At 39.3% G+C, this 19,957-nt stretch overlaps 1 protein-coding gene across 2 annotated transcripts in view; it reads right to left on the bottom strand.

Annotated features, from left to right (window-relative positions):
* Grm7 (glutamate receptor, metabotropic 7) overlaps positions 1–19,957 on the bottom strand; it is a 595,106-nt gene that overhangs the window by 27,983 nt on the left and 547,166 nt on the right. Inside the window, exons 9-10 of one of the 2 annotated variants that reach the window (XM_013010416.1) lie at positions 16,284–16,530; positions 10,766–10,856 (exon numbers count right to left, since the gene is read on the bottom strand). In XM_013010416.1, the coding sequence (XP_012865870.1) occupies positions 10,786–10,856; positions 16,284–16,530 (318 nt within the window). In that variant the 3' untranslated portion in view covers positions 10,766–10,785. The remainder of the gene's footprint in view (positions 1–10,765; positions 10,857–16,283; positions 16,531–19,957) is intronic. The other variant, XM_013010417.1, reaches the window with a different exon arrangement.

The following is a 19,957-nucleotide window of genomic DNA, read 5'->3' on the forward strand; positions in this document are numbered from 1 at the left end:
AAGATATTGCAGTTCTTTAATGAGAAGATACCGGGGGAGATGATGGGGTCAGAGTGAATTCTCATCTACTCGTGTCACTAATTCCTTGTTTGACTTTCTTAACCTCTGCGAGCTGTTTGTACTTCTGTAAATGAGGAAAACTGCCGGCTAATGTAGCGAGATGCCTGAAGACAAAATAAGCTGCTGTCGATGCAACTAGACAAGAAACTGATATTACAAAATGTAATATCAAGACAAGTGATTATAACAGTTCATTGGTTATGATGTAACTTAAGGCTGAGTGGCTTTTTTCTTCTTTGTTCTCTTAGGACAGCTATTGATATTGTCTCATTGGCAAGATTTAGTCAGTGATCAATATAATCAGTCTTTTTTCATGGCTTTGATGCAAGTTCAACTGGAAAGGCAAAGTTCTTTTTGTTTCTCTCTCCCTCACCTGGCCCTTTTCACACCTTGAGTTCTTCTTAGTCAACTGAGCATCTGAGATACTGGGAACAATTTCTCCTGAGGTGCAATATATTCAATCTATCTGACAGAACTGGTCTGGAATTAAGTATCTTTTTCTTGTTCTTGCTCCTAGCCTTCTATGCCAGTTTTACAGCAAAAGTTTCCCCAATATACAGAAATGATCAGTAGCCAGGACTCTTTCAGCTCAAGTGTAGCATTACCAACTGTTCATGGCTCACATGTAAGTACCCCTTGTTGAAAATGACAGCCATCTTCTGCCCTGTCTCTATTTTTTTCTTCCTTCTCAAACAGTAACAAGGCACCTTCTGGACAATGATGCCAGAAAGTGACAGAGGAAAAGTAAGACAAGTCGATTTGGCCCGTTATGGACAAAGCAATTTTTCAGGCAACACCTGAATCCTCAAATTGACCGATCAAAGGGGAAATCATCTGGAAATATTTAATATTGGATGAAGGCCCATGTTCACATCCTGGAATATTTAACTTGGCTTTTCTGTTATTGTACAGGGGCCAGGCAAATAAATAGTTACATTGGTGCCATATGGCTGGTGATTTAACACCCAACCTTTCTGAGTATTCAAACTACATTTAAGCATAAGATCAATAAATTCAAAGCATGGAAAATAATTGATGAAAGGATTTCAGGAAATTTTCCAAACACACAGAGAGAACTGTTTCTTGGTCAGTACAGTTTGATTCTTTGTTGGCACTGGTACTGATCACCTGCATATGCTACAATATACACCACATTTTACTAGATGATACAGAAGAAATAGACATTCAACATTCTAAGGGAAAGCTTGTAGACTATTTTGATATGTAACAGAAATGGCTGAGAACAAGAGGTAGGTTGTTTGTCATAGAATTTCTTACCCTTCTTTCTCCAGTCTATGGCTTGGTGCTGTCCAACAGAATTTTAGGGGCTGATGGAGAGGTTCTCTTATCTCTGATCTTCAGCATGGGGACTGCTAAACACATATACTTACTGAGCACTTGAAATGTGGCTACTGCATCTGGAGAGGAAAATGCTTGATTTCATTTAATTCTAAATAATGTACAAGGAGGCACCTATGGCTTGGGGCTATTGTGTGAACTGTGTCACTCAGTGAGTGACAGTCATAAGAAGCAGAGTCAACAGCAAACAAGTTATGATGACATTATGTGCTGCACTCAGCATTGTCTGCAGATTAAATCATTTAACATTCCACCCCGTTAACAACCCCATGAAGCACTTACTAACATTACATCCATGTTGGAGATAAGAAACTCACACATAGAAGGCCAGAATGTGAGGCTGGTGACCCCAGCATCTTCTGTCTCTCTCTGAACACAGTACCAAATCTCCATACAATCCTGGCTAATCTAGTAACAGCAACGGGTAAGCCCATGTCCTACCTCATGGCCATTTTCACTGCCTGATTATGCACCACATGAAGTACCAATGAAGATTTAAACACATCAACCTTAAGGACATCAGAGCAGAACAAATACAGCGTTGCTGTACTGTGTAGCTTGAAATGATCACATAAAGATCCGTCAGCTCACTTTGGAAAGCACAGTGGCCCACTGACTGCTGAGGGAGACGGGGAGACATATTGATGTAGTTTCTTATTGGGTGTTGTCATGGAAACCCAGCTTTACACAACAGGGCTGTGGTAGCCCCACCAGTCACAGGGTCCAGCAACCAGCTTCATCAGGCTGTGAGAAGACCTCTCTGTGCTAGCAGATAGCTAGAGATGACTTCCTGGGGATGTGGTAGACACTGCCTCTGCCATAACCGCAATGCTTTCCCAACACGTGTCCTTCCAGTATCCTGTAACACGCGTTTCCGTGAGCGAGCTCGCCACTGCATTGGCCCTATGTGCCTGATGAGGCAGGTTTGGTGGGAGGGGAAGAGGTCCCTGCGACCCTGGTAAGCCTCACAAATGCTGGGAATGACCCCTGAATGCAGGTGACTGTCCGATGAGTACCAGGTAAGGCAAACAAATGGCGCAAGTAATGCCAATATAAACACTGGATACACTTTAGGACCTTTCTCCTTGCCAAATTTTCAGACCCAAATAAAAGTTTTTCACATCAATCCTTGGTATTTCCTTAAATGTCAGAGTCACACACGGAAAGTGCTAATGTAATATAAACGTCGCCCACCACAGTGTTCCCACTGAATGAGTTTATGCCTAAAGTTGGGAAATATGTGCTGTGTTATGAAATTAAATGGAAACTAAGTGTGCTTAAATGTGATTTCCCACATAGCTTATTTGATAGCGTGGTGAGGCACTATGGCTCACAAAAGAATCAATACTAAATAGATTGAAGACAAGACAGAAGATGTATTGATATTTCAATCTGAAAATCTTGCAGGTTTTTCCCAGACAAAAAAAAATCAGGTACAGATGAACCGCTTGATTCTCCCAAACTTTATTGTGTAGGGTACAGCAAGAAAAGGCATACAAGAGACCAGAAAGAAGAAGGTCATATTGGAATCTCCAGATTTTCTCCTATAATAGAAACAGAACATTCCAGTTAATTCCAGGTAACACACTACCAACACTAACTGCTAACATTCCCATATAGGCATGCCCAATGTAGTTTCAAGTGATCTGCCATTGCTTACCTCTTACCCTATATGATGTATGTGGCAGGTGAGGAGACTGAGAGATGATCTTCTGAGAAGAGCTGTTTGGCCTACATAACAGTCTCCTGTGCTAATCTCTTGTCTTACATTCTTTTCCTGTGAGACTGAGTTAGGAAATCTTAATGAAGCTATAGTCTATTCTTTTGCCCAAATATACTGAGAATCCAGTGTTGGAGCACAATGAGTGATGATAAATCTCCATATTTGTCTCCTAAGTTACAGCTCTTAAACAACAGTCAGTCTCCATACTCTTGTAGTGTGATTTATCTGATTATTCTGGAATGGTGCAGGTACATGTGGCATCTTATTGGGATCCTCCTGGACAGAGCTCATACCAGCTAGGCCATTAAATTTCACTGATAGGCCTGGCACCAAAGCTTTCATAAGATAATGAGAAGGCTATAAACAGATACTTGCCTTGGATAATGGACTATTTGCCAATTGCACTTTGGACCTAAAGAGAAACAACAGCTCCAGTCTCAGTCTGGATTTTAGTAAACTACAGAGAAATAAAATGCAAATGAAATTTGCAAATGTGACCAAAAAAAGGAAGACAAGAGAAATGAGGTTCCTAGACTCAAACTAGAACATTTCTAACTATATGAGCCCCGGGAGGCTGGCTTACTCAGATCTTCAAGAACACTGTTGATCATGACTCTGGTGGCCAGCTGTTTTTATCAGAAGTTGCTATGGACATAGTACAGACAGAATGAACCAGGTGCTGAAGCTGTGTGAACATTATTTTTGCACATTTGCACTGTAAGGACATCCCTTTCTTTTGCCTACACTTGGGAATTGAACTCAGGGCCTTATGCTTGCTGGGCAGGTACTCTACTACTTGAGCCATGTTTCTAGTCTCATTTTGCATGTTATTTTTGAGGAAGGATCTTGCTGTATTTTCTCAACCAGCTTGTACTATAATCCTCCTAGTGTGCTGCTTCCGTAGCTGAGATACCAGGTTCATGCCACCATGCCTACTTATTGGCTGAGATGAAATCTCAAAAACTGCCTTTTCTGCCCTGGCTGCTGTCAAACTATGATTCCCTCATCTCTTCCCTTCCTTATAGCTAGGATTTCAAGCTTGAGTGCTAAGTGGAAGTACTATTTTTTTTTAATGCTAGAAAATTGTCTTGAGTGTTCATGGTTTGTGTTTCCATGTCAGACTTAACTGACTCAGACACAGGAGTCTGCAGGTGAAGATGTGGCCAGCTGACCGCCCTGTGTGTCTGTCGGTGGACTTCAGCCAATTGGCAAGACTTCAGTATGTCCACATCTGACTGATGGTGTTTTTTGAAACAGGAAGGAATCTTACATTGTTCAGACCACCAAAACTACTCAAGGGAAATGAAGCTACATCAAGTGGTCTGATCATTTGGGGTGAAAAAGGCACATATCATTTTATAGCTGCTCTGCAGCCAGATAATGATTTTTTCCTTGAAATCCTAGAGGGCCTATCTCATTTTTTGGAAATGGAGAGCCTTTAAAATCAACTGATGAGAACAGGAAATGCTAAGTAAATCAATGATGTAGGATGGAAACCTGTGGTCTTACTCCATTCCATTTTATTCCATTCCATTTTAGAATGGCTTATTGTGTATTCTACCCACAGGACAACATGTCTACTCTACCTATCATTGGTAGGTATTTCTCTGTGGATGTAAGCCTCTGTTTCTTTCTGTATCAAATGAGGACAAGAAGACTTATCTACAGCAACATAGAGACAACAAGGTTGAACTATTATCAGCATCATAATTAATATTATTCTGTACAACACTACTCTAGTTCCATCTTTGATATATATATTTTGGTAAATACCAAATTTCTTATTACCCATGAAGACCCCTGAGAGGTTTTGTTTCCTGATTTTGCTGTGTGCTGGTCTCAAAAGGAAATCAAATGTGTTTTTTACAAGCAGAGAGATAAAAGGATTCTGTTCCACTCTGTCATTATTCTACCACTCAAGACATATCCCCAGCACTATTATTTGTACTGAAAATGCTCTTCAGCTTGTCCACTGGCTGGAAGTTGCCTGTCGGAGTCAATCACATGGAGAGGATCATATATCAGGTGTTTGGGTCTATATGTCTCATAGCAGCCTTACTGAGTGACTGATAGCTTTCTCCCTGTCATTTTCACCAAGCCCAGAAACTATTAGTGACTCATCCAAAGACCACCATGACCCATTCCAAAAAACAGAGTTTTTTGGTGCCCAGAGAAAAGTTGCCTGGATTCACTGACAATCCAGATGTCATCTCTCCCAACTCTGAGGGTTTATCACAGTCAGAATATGTTGCTATACTAACAAGAAAAAGGTAAAAGAAGTAAAGAGGGAACCAAAATTTAAAAAAGAAACAATACAGGAGATGGAAAACTAAAATAAGACGTGGAAATGAGCAGGGAATGACAGTGCTACCTACATATTGTGTACCTTCTCATTTAAGCATATATGTGTGTGTTTATATATATATATATATATATATATATATATATATATATAGAGAGAGAGAGAGAGAGAGAGAGAGAGAGAGAGAGAGAAGCTATTTTCATCTCATGAAAAAGGAAACGGGATGGTACACATTATGACTTATCCAAGATCACACACATCCATGAAGTGAGTGGAACTTTTGGTAACCCAAGCACCTGAGCCATTGGTTAGAATCCTAATCCAGTTTTCCTGATTCTTGACCAGAGTGTAGGAAGTACATCCAATACTTAGCACTTACTGTAAATGGGGATGCTGACTCTCCCCTTGTTCTTCTTAATGTTGGGGCTAGCTCAGCATAAACATGATTAGAAGATAGCTCTATAGTTGTCCCAGGGAAAAACGAAGGTCTTCACTAGCTACTCTGAAAGAGGGCAGATAGAAGAGAGGGAATTCAAAATCAACATTCAACTTGAAAAGAAAAATAAATAATGAGAATATTCTTGTAGATCATAAAGAGAAATAATGATTACCTTTGATTCCTAGAGAAAGCTAATTTAAAATGTATCCAAGCTCCAATGTACAGGCAAAAAGACAATTTTTTTTTAATCTGTGAAGTTGAGATAAGTCTTCAGTAGGCAGAAACAAGTTGTCATCATTTAAAAATTGGGGAAGAAGCTCATTCACAGTAATTGAGGGGGAAAGAGTTCAGAGATTAACTGAACTTGGTTTAGGACACACACACACACACACACACACACACACACATTTATTTTTAAATCCAAATGGTATTTGGTGCCTACAAGATCAAAATCTGTCCTAAATGGCTGGCTGTAAAAAGAAAAACCCAGAGTAATCAGACAACCGACACAGAGACTTATGTGTTCATCAAATTAAAATCTGAAATCACTTAAAGCAAATTATCCATCTTTGAAGGAAACTCTCAAGTTCATGTGACCTCTGAAAGAGAAGGAATATGTAGATTTTACAAAAGGGGGCAAGTACAACTTGATTGGTTTTATACGTGAGTTTGGTGTGTACGAGATGCTAATTACATGAATGCAGTTGTAGCATAAGTGTCCATTTTAGACATCAGACATGCAAACGATGATATGTTTTAGAACGCTGTGACATTGGGGTGAGGTCATTACCTTTCTAGTTCAAGCTCTTTGACCTTGGACATTCGGTCTAGAAGAACCCACTGCCACCTGCCTGAGGTTGTAGATGAAATATTTTCTTATTACCAATAAATAGTTACTCACTTTACAAATACTGAGAGCACAGGATCTGCCAGACCCTTTCATGAAACACAGACAAAAGAGGTGTGTTTCCTTCCCTCTCAGTCTACCTGCCTCCTAGGGGTTATTCGATGATAGTATCTGCCTCATAGAACCACTAGAGTCCTGGGAATGGACAGAGACCCCAGAACTGCTGCCACATCCATTTGTGTCTCAGGTTCTCTGTGTCTTTCTTAAGTGCATTTCCTTGCATAGCTGCCTGGAATCCTGCCTTCTTCAGGACCAGCCCACAATATCATGACTGATGCTTTCTCCACAAGTATCTGTCCCCAAACATGTGCCACCTATCAATGGTTCCCCAACATCCTGAATTATAATTGCTTTCCTTTGAATCACCCATGAGATATGATCTCCCTGAGGGTCTTTTCAACTTCTGTTTTCCCTGCTGGCTCAGAGAAGAGGTGCTCAGGAAATACGTGTTTGATTGACCCAATTTAACAGTACTCTGACGGTTCATAAATCTTGACCAGGTAGGCTAAGATGGTGCTTAAATGTAAATGTCAACATTGTCTCTGTCTATGCTAAGGATTAGCAGGAAAAGAAACAGTATGTGTTCAACCCTTTCCTCCAGTGGAGATATGGGTAGTAAACACTAACTGGGTTTTGAGCATGTGCTGAGATATTAACCCTGATAGAAGAAATGTTGGTGTTTCACAGAGTTCCTGGGCAGAGAAAAATATGCCAAGAAGATTTATAACTCCATTTATTTCCAGGATGATTTGATATCAAAGGTCAGATAGCTCTTAGTCTTTGCAATGATGTCTGTACTGGCCGTGTTTCATAGTGGATTTTTAACTGAGGTGGGGTTCAGCTAGAACAGAGATACTACACTGCATGCTAAAGATAGACCCTCAACATGATATAATAAATTGCTTTGTGCCAAGTTCTAAAGCATTACAAACACTAAATAATCCCATCATATTAGTGACAAGAAACAAGAGATAATTGATTTTTATAATACTTTTTCTTAAATTAGTGAGATGCCAATAATATCAATCTGTACCCTTGTTCAGAAGAACAAAACTCTATAAAAACATGTCTCAGATGACTATATATCTATATTCTCAAGGCTAATTAAAGTTTTTAATGATGCTATCTCCCTATCATGGTGAGATCTTACCCCCTAAACAAACAACCTACTTTCTGATCTCATAATAATGTTGGCTGAAAATACGTTTTTTAAAGTACATTTCAAAATAAATGATGTTAGAATAATACTTCATAGAGTTATAAGATCTACAAACATAAAAGATGTAGGCAGTATAAATGTTGATCATGTCAGGCTTATATTCTTTATCACAGATAAGAACTTTCAAACATTATGCAGAACTCATTTTCCAAATACGTTTGAATTGTGATCTGTCTGAAGTTGAATAACCTTCCTTCGATTTTCAAGCGAAGAGTTAACAGCATAAAGTACCAAGTTCACGCTCAAAGCCGTGCTACTGTTTTTCCTATTTTATCTCCAGGGAAAGGTAACACACAAACATGGCTTCAGACACAGAACAGTAAACCAGTCCAGTTGTTTTCCCAACTGGAGCTGTGTCATGGTTAATTTGAAACAAAAAATGGTCACACATTCTTTGAATTAACATAATTTTAATCACTTTCCATTCTTAATTGTTTTTAAAGCTCTATAAAATGTTTATCACTAATTTGTACCACTATGTTTGAATTGATCAGGAAAGCAGCCTAAACAAAAACATTATTTGTAGCCCGGCACTGGTGGCTCACGCCTGTAATCCTAGCTACTCAGGAGGCTGAGATCTGAGGATCGCGGTTCAAAGCCAGCCCGGGCAGGAGAGACCGTGAGACTCCTATCTCCAATAAACCACCAGAAAACTGGAAGTGGTGCTGTAGCTCAAGTGGTAGAGTGCTCACCTTGAGCTGAAGAGCTGAGGGACAGCACCCAGGCCCAGAGTTCAAGCCCCACGACCGACAAAAAAAACACACAAAAAAAACATCATTTGTATGTAGAATACTATCATGACAATGAAGATGGAAGTAGAATAATGACTGGCTTAAAATAATATGATATCCGTACAGCAAAGGGAAATAAACAGTGCACATTATTAAGCAATATTTTCCCTCTTGAAGAACATGACTGCTCAGCTTACTCTCTGTGCATCTCTGTAATCAAAATCCTTGAAGTGAGACAATCATAGTAAAAAAGTTGTTTATTTCTAAATACCATATTCCTAAAAGTATTTTCAACTGAAAGGTTGACTTAAAATATTTTACTTTTTTCTTCTTACTCTTTTTAAACCAAAAGGTATCAATTGAGACTGGAACTAAAGGGAATTTTTAATAGATTGAGATTAAATCTATCCAATTTTTTTCACCCAGGGAAAATTCCTTCTCATTTATTCTTAGGCAGTCTTCTGTAGAAGGACTATTAAAATGATGAGCTGCAGTGTTTTGACAAGCACTTCTACTGAAAAAAAATAAGAACCTTGAAATCTCACTGGAATACAGTTACATATTCACCATAGAAAAGAATGCCCTATTTAAAAACTAGGACAGATCATGTTGATCTGGAAAAAGGAAATAACTATGTGAACAATACATCTGAAATTAAAGACTGAGTGGTTGGCACCCATCTAAAATCAACAGGAAATGTAATTACTCTATGAAAGTACTCTTGTCCTGTCTTACTATGTAAAATGAATTTTGCTCTGGGGAATAAAAGACTGAGACGTTATTTGTATTCAGAATAGCATTCCCGAAACAAAGACAGGGTATGAGGGGGAAACATGGTAGTGATTGGATAAAATTCCTTAGATATCATCATAAAGAAGATAAAGACCAATCTATATTATTAAGCCATGATTCCTCTCCCATAATGTGACCTCTCCTATTATGCTCTCTAGAGATACATGTATTTTATAAACACAAAAAGGAGATTAAAGAAGAAACCAAAAGGAATCTTTAGAATTCAAAGCCACCACCTATTTTACCATTCACTCCATTTTCCCCCAGTTGGAAGGTTCTGACACCAGCTGGGCTTATCTTGCTCTGTGTTACAATACTGCTTAGGCTAAAATGGGGGAGATTCCAAGAACAATAATACAACTACTTTGTTCTCTCAGAGAATGTATTTGCTAATGCGATCCCAAAGTACTATGTAAGCATAAATGGCACATCTACTCATACTTGATTTGCCAGTTTATCCAGAACTTAATCCATCATTTTCTTGAAGATATCAGTTTGAATACCCTGGGTATTTATTGGTAATTGCTCTATTTGTCTAATGTTAAAACTCATCTTTACATCTTTCGAGTCTTTCTTTGACCCCCCTCCTTCATTCCTGAGAGATGACTGAAGTTGTGTTTAGTTCCTTAAAAGCAGAAATGTGATCCACAGATCATTTTTGAATACTGTGAAGCTCAGCCTGGAAATATTTTTATATTTTCGTTGCTACAAAAAACAAATGAACTTAAAAACAAAAATAGAAGGAATCGAGACAATCTTAGGCTAAACACGATAGAGCTAACCATTTGTATGTTTCGAATGGTTACATTTCTGTACGTGGGTACATTTGTTTTAATGCAGCTAGTAAAAATAAACCACTGCACACATTTTACTAAGTTTGTAAAACATCTTCCATCTTTCCCTGTAAGCATTCCCAAATGCCAGAAAACATGCACTTAAACATAATTTCTCACCACTAGTAGCTTTAAACTACCACCCATTCTCACAATTATTGGTTAGTTCTGAGAAAACCATTGCGTTTACATCCATAAACCTGCTTTTCAGAAAATAAACTGAGTATGTAACTGGTATTCAGCTGCTGTCACTGAGTTATCAAACACATCATCTTTCCAAACACATTTCTTCATCCAGACAAACTTTTAGGTCATCATGCACAGTTCTCATGGAAACATATCCAATTCTTAGTGTAGACAAGACCACATAAATAAATAGAAATGAGATTTTTTTTCTTACCTTTGGAAAGCAGTCAAAAGCTATACTGTTGGTGGGAGAGTATACCAAGTAACAGACTTTTGTACACTCTTTCTTACTGGTGGTATACAGTCTATAGGAAAAGTAAATATATAGGAATGTATAAAATAGCTGTGCACACAATATTCTTTAAAAAATTATTATTACTAGCTTACTTTTTTGGAGAAGAGGCTGCGATAGAGACCTTAGATGTTAGGCCCACACTTTGGGGCAGAAGGAGAGAGCAATAAGCTGAGGTAGACCAGTTGATCACAATTCAGGTACCTCTGAACATGGGAGTGTTGATGTGTATTTTTTGTGGCTAAGGCAGCTGGGCTTTTCTTACTTGAATTGGAGCAGCTGAGCAATCAGTTCCCAATAACTGGTCTATCTGGGTAGGACATGATTTCCTTCTTGTTGCCATCTCTTTTGGCTCAGTCTCATTCATGATGCTGACCCACCTGCCTGGTTGATCCACAATGACACAAGGAGTGTAATGTCGAGAATGCTGAGGATCCATACAAATGAAGAAGCAAAGCAAAGCAAAACAAAACAAAGCAAGCACTATAGAACAAAGTCACACAGCGCAGGAGGATGTGCCAGAGTTTTCTAGGCAATATCCGCTGTGCATGGTTTGGTGCTCACATCCATTTGCCAGTAGTCTGGTGCTTCTTTTGTTTGTGTGCTTTGATCAAACGCCCCCTTGTATTGACATGTTTCAGAATTTTCTAATTGCTTTGAAAAGAGTGCATGATTTTAGATATTTTCCTCATAATTGATGCTAAAATGATAGTAAAAAGCAATAGCAGAATACATACTTAGATTTAAAATATTAGCATACTTATATTTAAAATTGTATATCTGAGAAGTACACACATATACATCTATATAGAGATGGATCTAAGGGTGGGATTTGAACTCATAGACTTGTGCTATGCTTTGAAGACATGTGTTTTACCGTGTTAGTCATCCTCTGGTACTTGTCATATACTTGCCATATAATATGCTTACCAGCTTTATGTAAAAACAATGATAAACAATACGTTTATCAGCTTTCATATAGAATCTGTCTAACCTCCATCCCAAGATCATTTGTCATTCATACATCCCCATATCAAAAAAAAAAAAGAGCTACATACCACCCAGTTATCTCCAGCTAGGATTGACTACACATCTCTGTACCCCTATCAGGCATTTGCATTGAGGTACTTATATGAACTAGCTGGGGGACACTGGCTCAGATGGATGCTATCTCAGAACAAAGGTAGTTAAGACCTCTCATCTTCACATACGCCATCCTCAAGCAAGGAAAGCAAGAGAGGAGAGGGCAAATCACAGAACATCTCTGTTGTGGGCAGTCTGTGTGGGGATGACAGCAGAAGTTGTTCACCCATTCCATTCTACGTCACCAGTAAGCTATGGTCCATGCAAACCACATGCTCCTCTTTATCCCACAGCTCTAAGATTACCATCTTCCAAATCATCAGTAGCAAGTATAGGGAAAGATATCAAATTCAAGGGACAGGTGAAGACACCAGCAGGTCTTTTAAGAAAGGGAATGGAGGAGGGAGCCCTTTGGTTAGATCTAAATGTATGCAAATGAATCAGTCTCGTCTGAATCCCTAGCGGCAGAACTCTGCTGCTGATAGAAGTGGTTGAGCTACATCCCTCCTTAGCTCTCTGAGCTTGCTGGTTTTCAATCTGGATGTAGAGGCCAGCCAAAACCGTCCTACGGTTGGATATGTAATAGATCAGCAGTTGCACAGGTTAACATTCACATTTTGACAAGATGGTATGTCTCATATAAACAAGTATTTTTTTTTCTGTCAAACAACAGCATTTTAACTGAAGAAGCGAGCTAAAAGGAAAATTTGACTCCTAGAGGAAAAGTTAAGGCAGTGCTGGGGCAGTTTCTGTGTCTACCCATCTTAAGCCAACAAGCAAGTTCACCTTTAGGAAGACATGGACTTGCAGTGTGGAGGGGGGTGAGTGGAAGCATGCAGGCACTGGATGGCGAACTGCAGGGATGGAGCAGAGCTGTTAAGGATGAAAACACTGATGACTGAAATACATCCAGACTGAGTGTATAGAGCAACAATGGATACAGATATTTTGGTTCCTTTATTTACTCTAGCTCGTGCTATTGTAAGTTTGACTTTCTTCTTGGTGCTATCCCCTCAGAAACTTTCCCCATCAAAGAGATACATTCTTTATTTAATTCCTTATTAAATTCTGTGTTTCTGGTTGGTTTTCACTGGAGAGCTTTAATTCAGAAAATAGTTCATTGTCTCCATTACCAAAGTGCAGATGTTGGAGATGATTTGGTATTTGACAGAGTATCATGCCAATCTTTCCTAGCACAAAAATACTCTATTCTTGTCACTCATTGAACTTTTCACTACTATTTGTGCCTTGGTGGGGCCTGGGTTTCCAAATGCAACAGTTATCTATGACATCACACTTTCTGCACTGGTGCACCAGAATGTACTTCTAGAGTTGTGCTGTCCAATACAGTAAGCCTACAAGCCATGAGCAGACTGTAAACTTAAATGCCTTAATGTGACTTACACCCTCTATTTCAAATGATCAAGAGCTACTGAGCTCTACTGATGCCACTCACTGGGCAGCACAGATTTAGAATACCACTGTTACTGCAGAAAGAGCTGTTGTTGGTCATCTGTGGGGAAGGTGAGGTCTTTGGATTGGTTTTTGGGGAACTTTCAGAGGTAGATCATCAGAAACACCAATGTTTGGAGGTACATGAATCTCCTCCTGTGGCCTAGCCAATACGTAGTCAACGTTTTCATCAACTTTTATGGAAGTGTCTATATAATACCGGAAGACCCGAAAGAAAGTTATAACATCTTTCAGCTTCCTTGTGAGGCAAAGGCTCTCTTGGATATCTTTGTTTTCTGGAATGTCCATCTTAGGTGTATGTAGACACAAGAATAATCACCACCCAACATAACTTATTCAAGCAAAGACACCAATGAGAGTTCCCAATGGAATCATTGTTGTAAATAGAACAGACAGCAGCCTTAAAATTTTTTTTTTTAGTTTTTAAGGTGAGACCTCTACCTGAGCAGCCTTCTTTAAGTTCAGGTTACTCCTTGTCTACAGATAACGCAACAAAGCAATAATGCATCATCCAGCACATTCATCTGAAGAACCCCCCATCCCCGCAAGCATCATCAGCATTACATGTCTGTATACCAGCTGTGTTACCAAGAGAGGGAGCTCAAGTCATTTGTATATCGGGAGTTTGATAAACTCATGTTGGAGAAGAGCCAAGAGGAACAAATAAGATGTAGGAGGTAGGAGTTAGACCTGAGAAATTCAACTTCCTCTCCTGAGTAGATGTGTGACAGCCCGTGTCATGGAAAGGAATAAGAATGCCCATTCTATAGACCTTTCATGAGGAAAACTGAGATCTTCCATACAAGGCCTTCTAAAATACCTATTTTAAAGGTATCAATTCTAGTGTTAAAACTACTGTTGGTATTAGCATTCTAGACATTACTGTCATTCCCCCCAAAAAACCTTCAACCCAAGGATTAATCAGTGAAAAGTCAGCAACAGTAAAAAAAAAAATACAGTATGAAAGCCAGAGAATTATTATGCAGTGTTACACTGAATGAATTGTCCCGATTCAAAATTCTGATGTATGATATTTAACACATACATGTTGACCTGCAAGTATATTTTGTAGCTATTGATTTGGGATGGTATTGTATCAAATCTGTGTGTTTGTGTACAGATAAAAATACAGTACTGCTACTGGAATAGCTATAGGAATAAGGTTTCATGAAATGCAAATTTGACATGAGTGCCTATAATTATAAGCTACAGAGACATTGACAGACAGGAATATTTATCACGTAAGTAAAGTTATAAATTTGTGTCCATATATGATCATAGCAAGATTGCTTTAGGTGACTCGATTTCATTTACTGTATGGTGTTTAGTTTGTTTCTAACTGGACTGTCATATCTATTTAATCTCATTGAAATGCATTTCTTATTTTTATTATCTTTAAGTAGCTGTGCAAAGGAGAAGCCAGCCAACAAAGCAGTTTATGCATACAATGCATCTAAGCAAAGCTTTTTGGCATGCTTAGGAATGCAAGCACTTGGCACTTAATTTAGATATGATTGACGACATTCGATAACCCACTTATGACACAGATAATAGTATTTCTGTATACGTAATGATACTGAATTATAGAAAACCTCAGTGACTCTGAGAGCTGCTGATAAAAGTGATTGGGTCTGAATTCAGTGATGTCTCCCCCTACAGCACCATGAATGTTTATGGGGCTTGCCTTTTCTCTCTGGTGGACCTGTTGTGGGAGGGGTATTGCAAAGCCACCAGCCATTTCATTCATCCTTTCTTTCAGCCTGGTCCCTTAATTTCTTCTTCTGAGAAGTCAAAGTGAAACCCTCCATGGATCTAATCATTCCACTTTACTTACTGGGAAAATACGTCATGATATAGAAGACCACGGCTCAGTGTTTGTTAGGTCACACCCACTGGCTTCTCGGACTTCTAGCTTAGTCGTAAGACTTTGGCTACAATAAGATCAGTTCCTAATTGAGACTGACCTTCAGGTATGCTGGAAGTGGCTTAATGGACAACCCCGAATCCCTTCTATCTTAGAAACAGAAATTATCCTGAGGAGCACTAGGAGTTCTCATTCTTCATGGCACTGACCAAGCTATTTCTGGAAAGCAAATCTTAGAACTAGTCTTTTCATGTGAAAATCATTTGTGGGACTGACTGTTAGTCAACTAGCAATAAAGAATTCTGTGCATTCAACCCCTGAGCTGGTATTACGTTACTAACAAAAAGATGATGTCCCCGACCCCCTCTTACTTTGGGCCATTTTCAGGCCTGAATAAAGACTAGTAGGTGTTTTGGTTCTAGTATCTAACACTTCAGATCCCTGTCTTCCATGCATCAAATCTCTTCTTCTTCATTGATGTGGCAGGTATTTTCCCTATGCAGTGATGGAATTATCCTGGTAGTGTCTGGGGCTGTGTACATGGATGGAAGTTTAACAACTTCATTCAGATATTTTATGTACTTTTTTGTTTCTAAAAGACTCTCTTAATCAAAATTGTGTCCATGTGCATGTACCAGTGAAAAGAAGTCATGCTTCCAAAGTTCTTAAAATATTCTAATTTCATTTTTGGTGGTATAGTTCATTAGGTATGGATGTTGTCCTAACAGGAAGTTATTTCTCTAGCAGGAAGGATGTGAGAAAGGAGCTTATGTCTTCTGGAAGATCCCATCAATAAGAGCAGGGAAAGGCTTCACATTTCTGAAGCAGAGCATCTAAAAGCTTTTAACCAATAGTAGCAGGAATGAGTTAATCTTAGAAGGATAAAGCTTAACAATCACCAGGGCAACCCAGTCAGTCTATAAGCCAAAACTTAGAGGCAACGCTCACTGAACTTTCTAGAAGTTTTCTAGACATTTCTGCCGCAGGATGGAAAAGTGAAAGGAAAGGAGCTGTACTTACTGTTTGGGTCTACGTTTTCACAGAGCTCTGTCTTTGCCTCGCCGTTGGGTCTGTCACTGGGTTTGTGTGACAGCCGAGATGACATGGTAGCCGCTGTGACTACCGCCTTGAAACTTCGCTTCCGCTTCTGGACATTGAGTTCAGGATGGAAAATGATGATGTACACTTTCGGCATGTACAGCATTCCCAGCGCCACTGACGCACTTAGGTTCATGGAGATTGTAAGCGTGGTAGTTTGTATGTAGAGCTAGGAGACACAACACACAAGGCACTATTACAAATAAAATGACTGCAGAGGGAGTCCCAACACTTAAAGCGATGTCATGAATGATTACGGCTATGAGAGAAAAAAAAAAGCAACCTCGGAAGATCCTCTGATAAAATGGGGGACATAGGGCGGCACAATTATTTGAGAGCGTTTGCATCTGCTAACTGAGGGAAGCCACTGGCCACACCCCTGTGCATGCTTGTCTTGGAGAGGTCTCCTGGATGGAAGCTCGGGGCTGACCGTGAGTCACACTGCAAGTCCTTGTCATGAAAACGAGAGCTGACTGTGGAGACATGAGGATCAGACAATCTGTCATCGGAGTATCGTGTGATTATTTAGTTTTTAATGTCACCTACAAACAAGGCTCTGTAGAGATTCTAGAACCTTATTGGAAACAAGATTTATGTTCATATTGTTTGTGTCTTCTTGTATGTATCTTCACTGTACTAGAGTGTGAGTGTCTTTTCTCTGAAAAGTTTGGGCTTGTTGCCAAAGTCTGCTCAACCCAATGCCAAAGGCAAGGGGTCATCATCTAATGTGATCCTGGCTTTTTACTATCTAGACACTGGTAAGTTGCTAGTAGAATAAGAAGACCTCAGTCTGGCATCGTTGTATTTGTACATTGGATGAGGGCTCCATAGCTACTTTTGTTTCCTTTTACTTCTTCAAGAAAGCAATAGATGAACTGCTCATTTGCTGCCTAATGAGTTTAGTCATGGTTGTGCATTTGACAAGATGGTAGCAAAAGGGTGTGGCAAACTGTGCATTCAATAAAAGGAAAGTCCCAGACATTCACCTTGGTCCAGTTGTGTTCATGATATACCTTACTATAACCTCGAACACTTCAAGTAATGAGATGTCATTGTGGTTTTTGCATGGTTTCAAAAAGCTAGATTCAATGAAATGCCTGGATATCCCTGCCTTTTATGCTCTTTCACAGTGGATTTGACTCAAGTATTTGACAGCTATGAACTGGGGATAAAATCTCCATTCCTAATTGAATCCACACAGTCTGGGCTAGACAACTACTTCACACAAATTTGTCCATTATTTCCCAATTCCTTGATGTCTGCTTTCCCAACTAAACATTGTTTGGATGTTTGTCTCCCACTAAGGCCCTACATTCTGCCTTCGTGGAACCTATCCCTGAAGATTCTAGCTTGTCTGTAGAGCAGGCAAATGGTAGAGCTATGACTAAATGAATCACTTGCTTGACGCCTTTTACCTACCTCTGCTTCAGTGGTCAGTCTCTCTTTATACATACAAGACTTTACATCAGATCGATTGACTACCTGGAAATCATGGTCTCTGTGAAACCAAGAGAGATCTAACCATGTCATCTGGAAGGAAACATTCATTTGAATTTGTATGTCTGTGAGTGGTTAAAAGTAGCTGTCAGCAGCTGACTCTATAATAGAGAATGAATGTAAAGTACAAAGACAGAGCAAGATTGAATTAATGATCCGTTGGGATTTTAATTAGATTTGTTTTTTGAAGCTCACTTCTTCCTAGTAGAATATCTTTAGATGTTTGTGTCATTCGACTTGGCAGGCCTATACTCTTGCCAGATATAGCCTCATGGCCATAGCTGTCATCCTAATCACCAGGATTGCACAAGGCCAAGTTCAGCCAGTCCATGAAAGTAAGGGATGTAAACAAACACAAAGGAACATAGGCTTTGTTTCCATTTCTCTGCTCACAGGCAAACATTGTCATTGAGGATGCCATTCACAGGGTTTGTCTATAACTTGCACATAAATTTGATGTATACATGAACTTACATGTATTTGTATGTGTATGTTCATATATCCTTTTTCTGATCAGAGACCACATTACAACTGAAATCTTTCAACACTGTGATGTTTGTAGAGTGCTTAATAGTTATTTTCTGACAAAAGACTAAGAAGATTGGTATTTTGTCCACTTGAGTAGTTGCTAACAATTTAGATGTAGACAATAATCAAGATCACTGTTAATCACTATTTCCATTCTCTATCCCTACTTCTGGGATCCTCTTTGCCTAGCAACTATTCAATAATAGGTACTGAGAAGGAAGAGCCTTGAGCTAGTCTCTCCAAGCTCAGTCACCATTTATCAGTTTTGTGACACAGAGCAGACTACTTCTCCATAGCTTTCTTGTCTATAATATGGGTGAGTTTTAGCCCTTTCCTTGTACTTTTACCTTGATGATCAACTATGTTAGTATTTGTACAGTGCTTTGGATTGGGTCTAGGATGTAATTAGTGCTGTTCAGGTATTTCTTAGGAAGTACGGTGGAAGGATAGAGATGTAGCTCAGAGATAGAGGGTTTGCCTAGGATGCACATGACTCCAGGTTCCAACCTTAGAACTACAAAAAGAAAAACTGAGGGTACATAGACACTAAATAAGTACAAAGATAAGAAGATTCGGGTTAGCGATTCCACAAATATAGCTCCACAGGTTCTTACCCAGCTAAGTCCTAGGAGGGGCTAGGTTGCCGACTCCTGGGCCTTGCATGTGTATGTGTGTGGGGGTGGGGGCAGGGGAGATCTCATCTTTACATCTTGAGCTTTCCTCCACCTATTATTGATAGGATAGTTTAAGGAAAATCCCAGCATACTGATATTCAGTGTCAGTGTGGATTTTATTTTCCTTGTTGGTCATTGGATGATGATGAATTATCCTGATTAATCTTGGGTATTTCATACCATTTTATCTTCCTTATTATTAGTTGAGAAATATTAACAAGTTGAGGATCATTATTGGTCCCTTTTATGGAAGTGTAGGGGTGAATATAGTTTTACTGTGATTAAGCACCTCTGTCCAGGGCTGGTGGGTACTGGATTGAACTCAATTGCAATGGAGAAAATAACATTCCCCCCGCCCCCCCACCCCCTCACCCCCGCTGCCATTTTGGCCCAGTAGAGGCTCAGGCCTGTGTCAGGAGCACAGATGGCCTTGGAATTTCCACTGTTTTGATAACTAAACCTTTATCTTGCCATCAAAATTATGGTTTCACGGTAATTTCCATTTACTTCTTCTGCAGTGTTCCAAGCTTTCTCACACCCACATTTAGGTATCAAATTGGTAGTTAAACAAGCAAAGGTTTATGCAGATTTTCTCCAACAATTTTCTCAGACTCTTGTGTGTGAAAGCCATGGCTATAATTCTTCTCTCTATCTTTCCATTCCTCATCTGTAAAAATGAGGAAAGAAAAATATTCCTAGCTTAATTTGGTGAGACCAGATTCAGGTGGAATGAGTTTAGCAGTACATAGGAAATCAGTAGTCATGAAATGTTGGCTCTCATCTGTATATTCTGTCAGGTTAGGTTGTTTAATGTCAGATATCAGAATAAGGGCTCTTCTGTGACACCTTTATGTATTTTAAACTATTAAACAAATAGTTTGTTTTTTAAAAACTATT

This window comes from Dipodomys ordii, unplaced genomic scaffold (assembly GCF_000151885.1).
Source record: "Dipodomys ordii isolate 6190 unplaced genomic scaffold, Dord_2.0 Scaffold12, whole genome shotgun sequence".
In the NCBI taxonomy this organism is placed as follows: Eukaryota; Metazoa; Chordata; class Mammalia; order Rodentia; family Heteromyidae; genus Dipodomys; species Dipodomys ordii.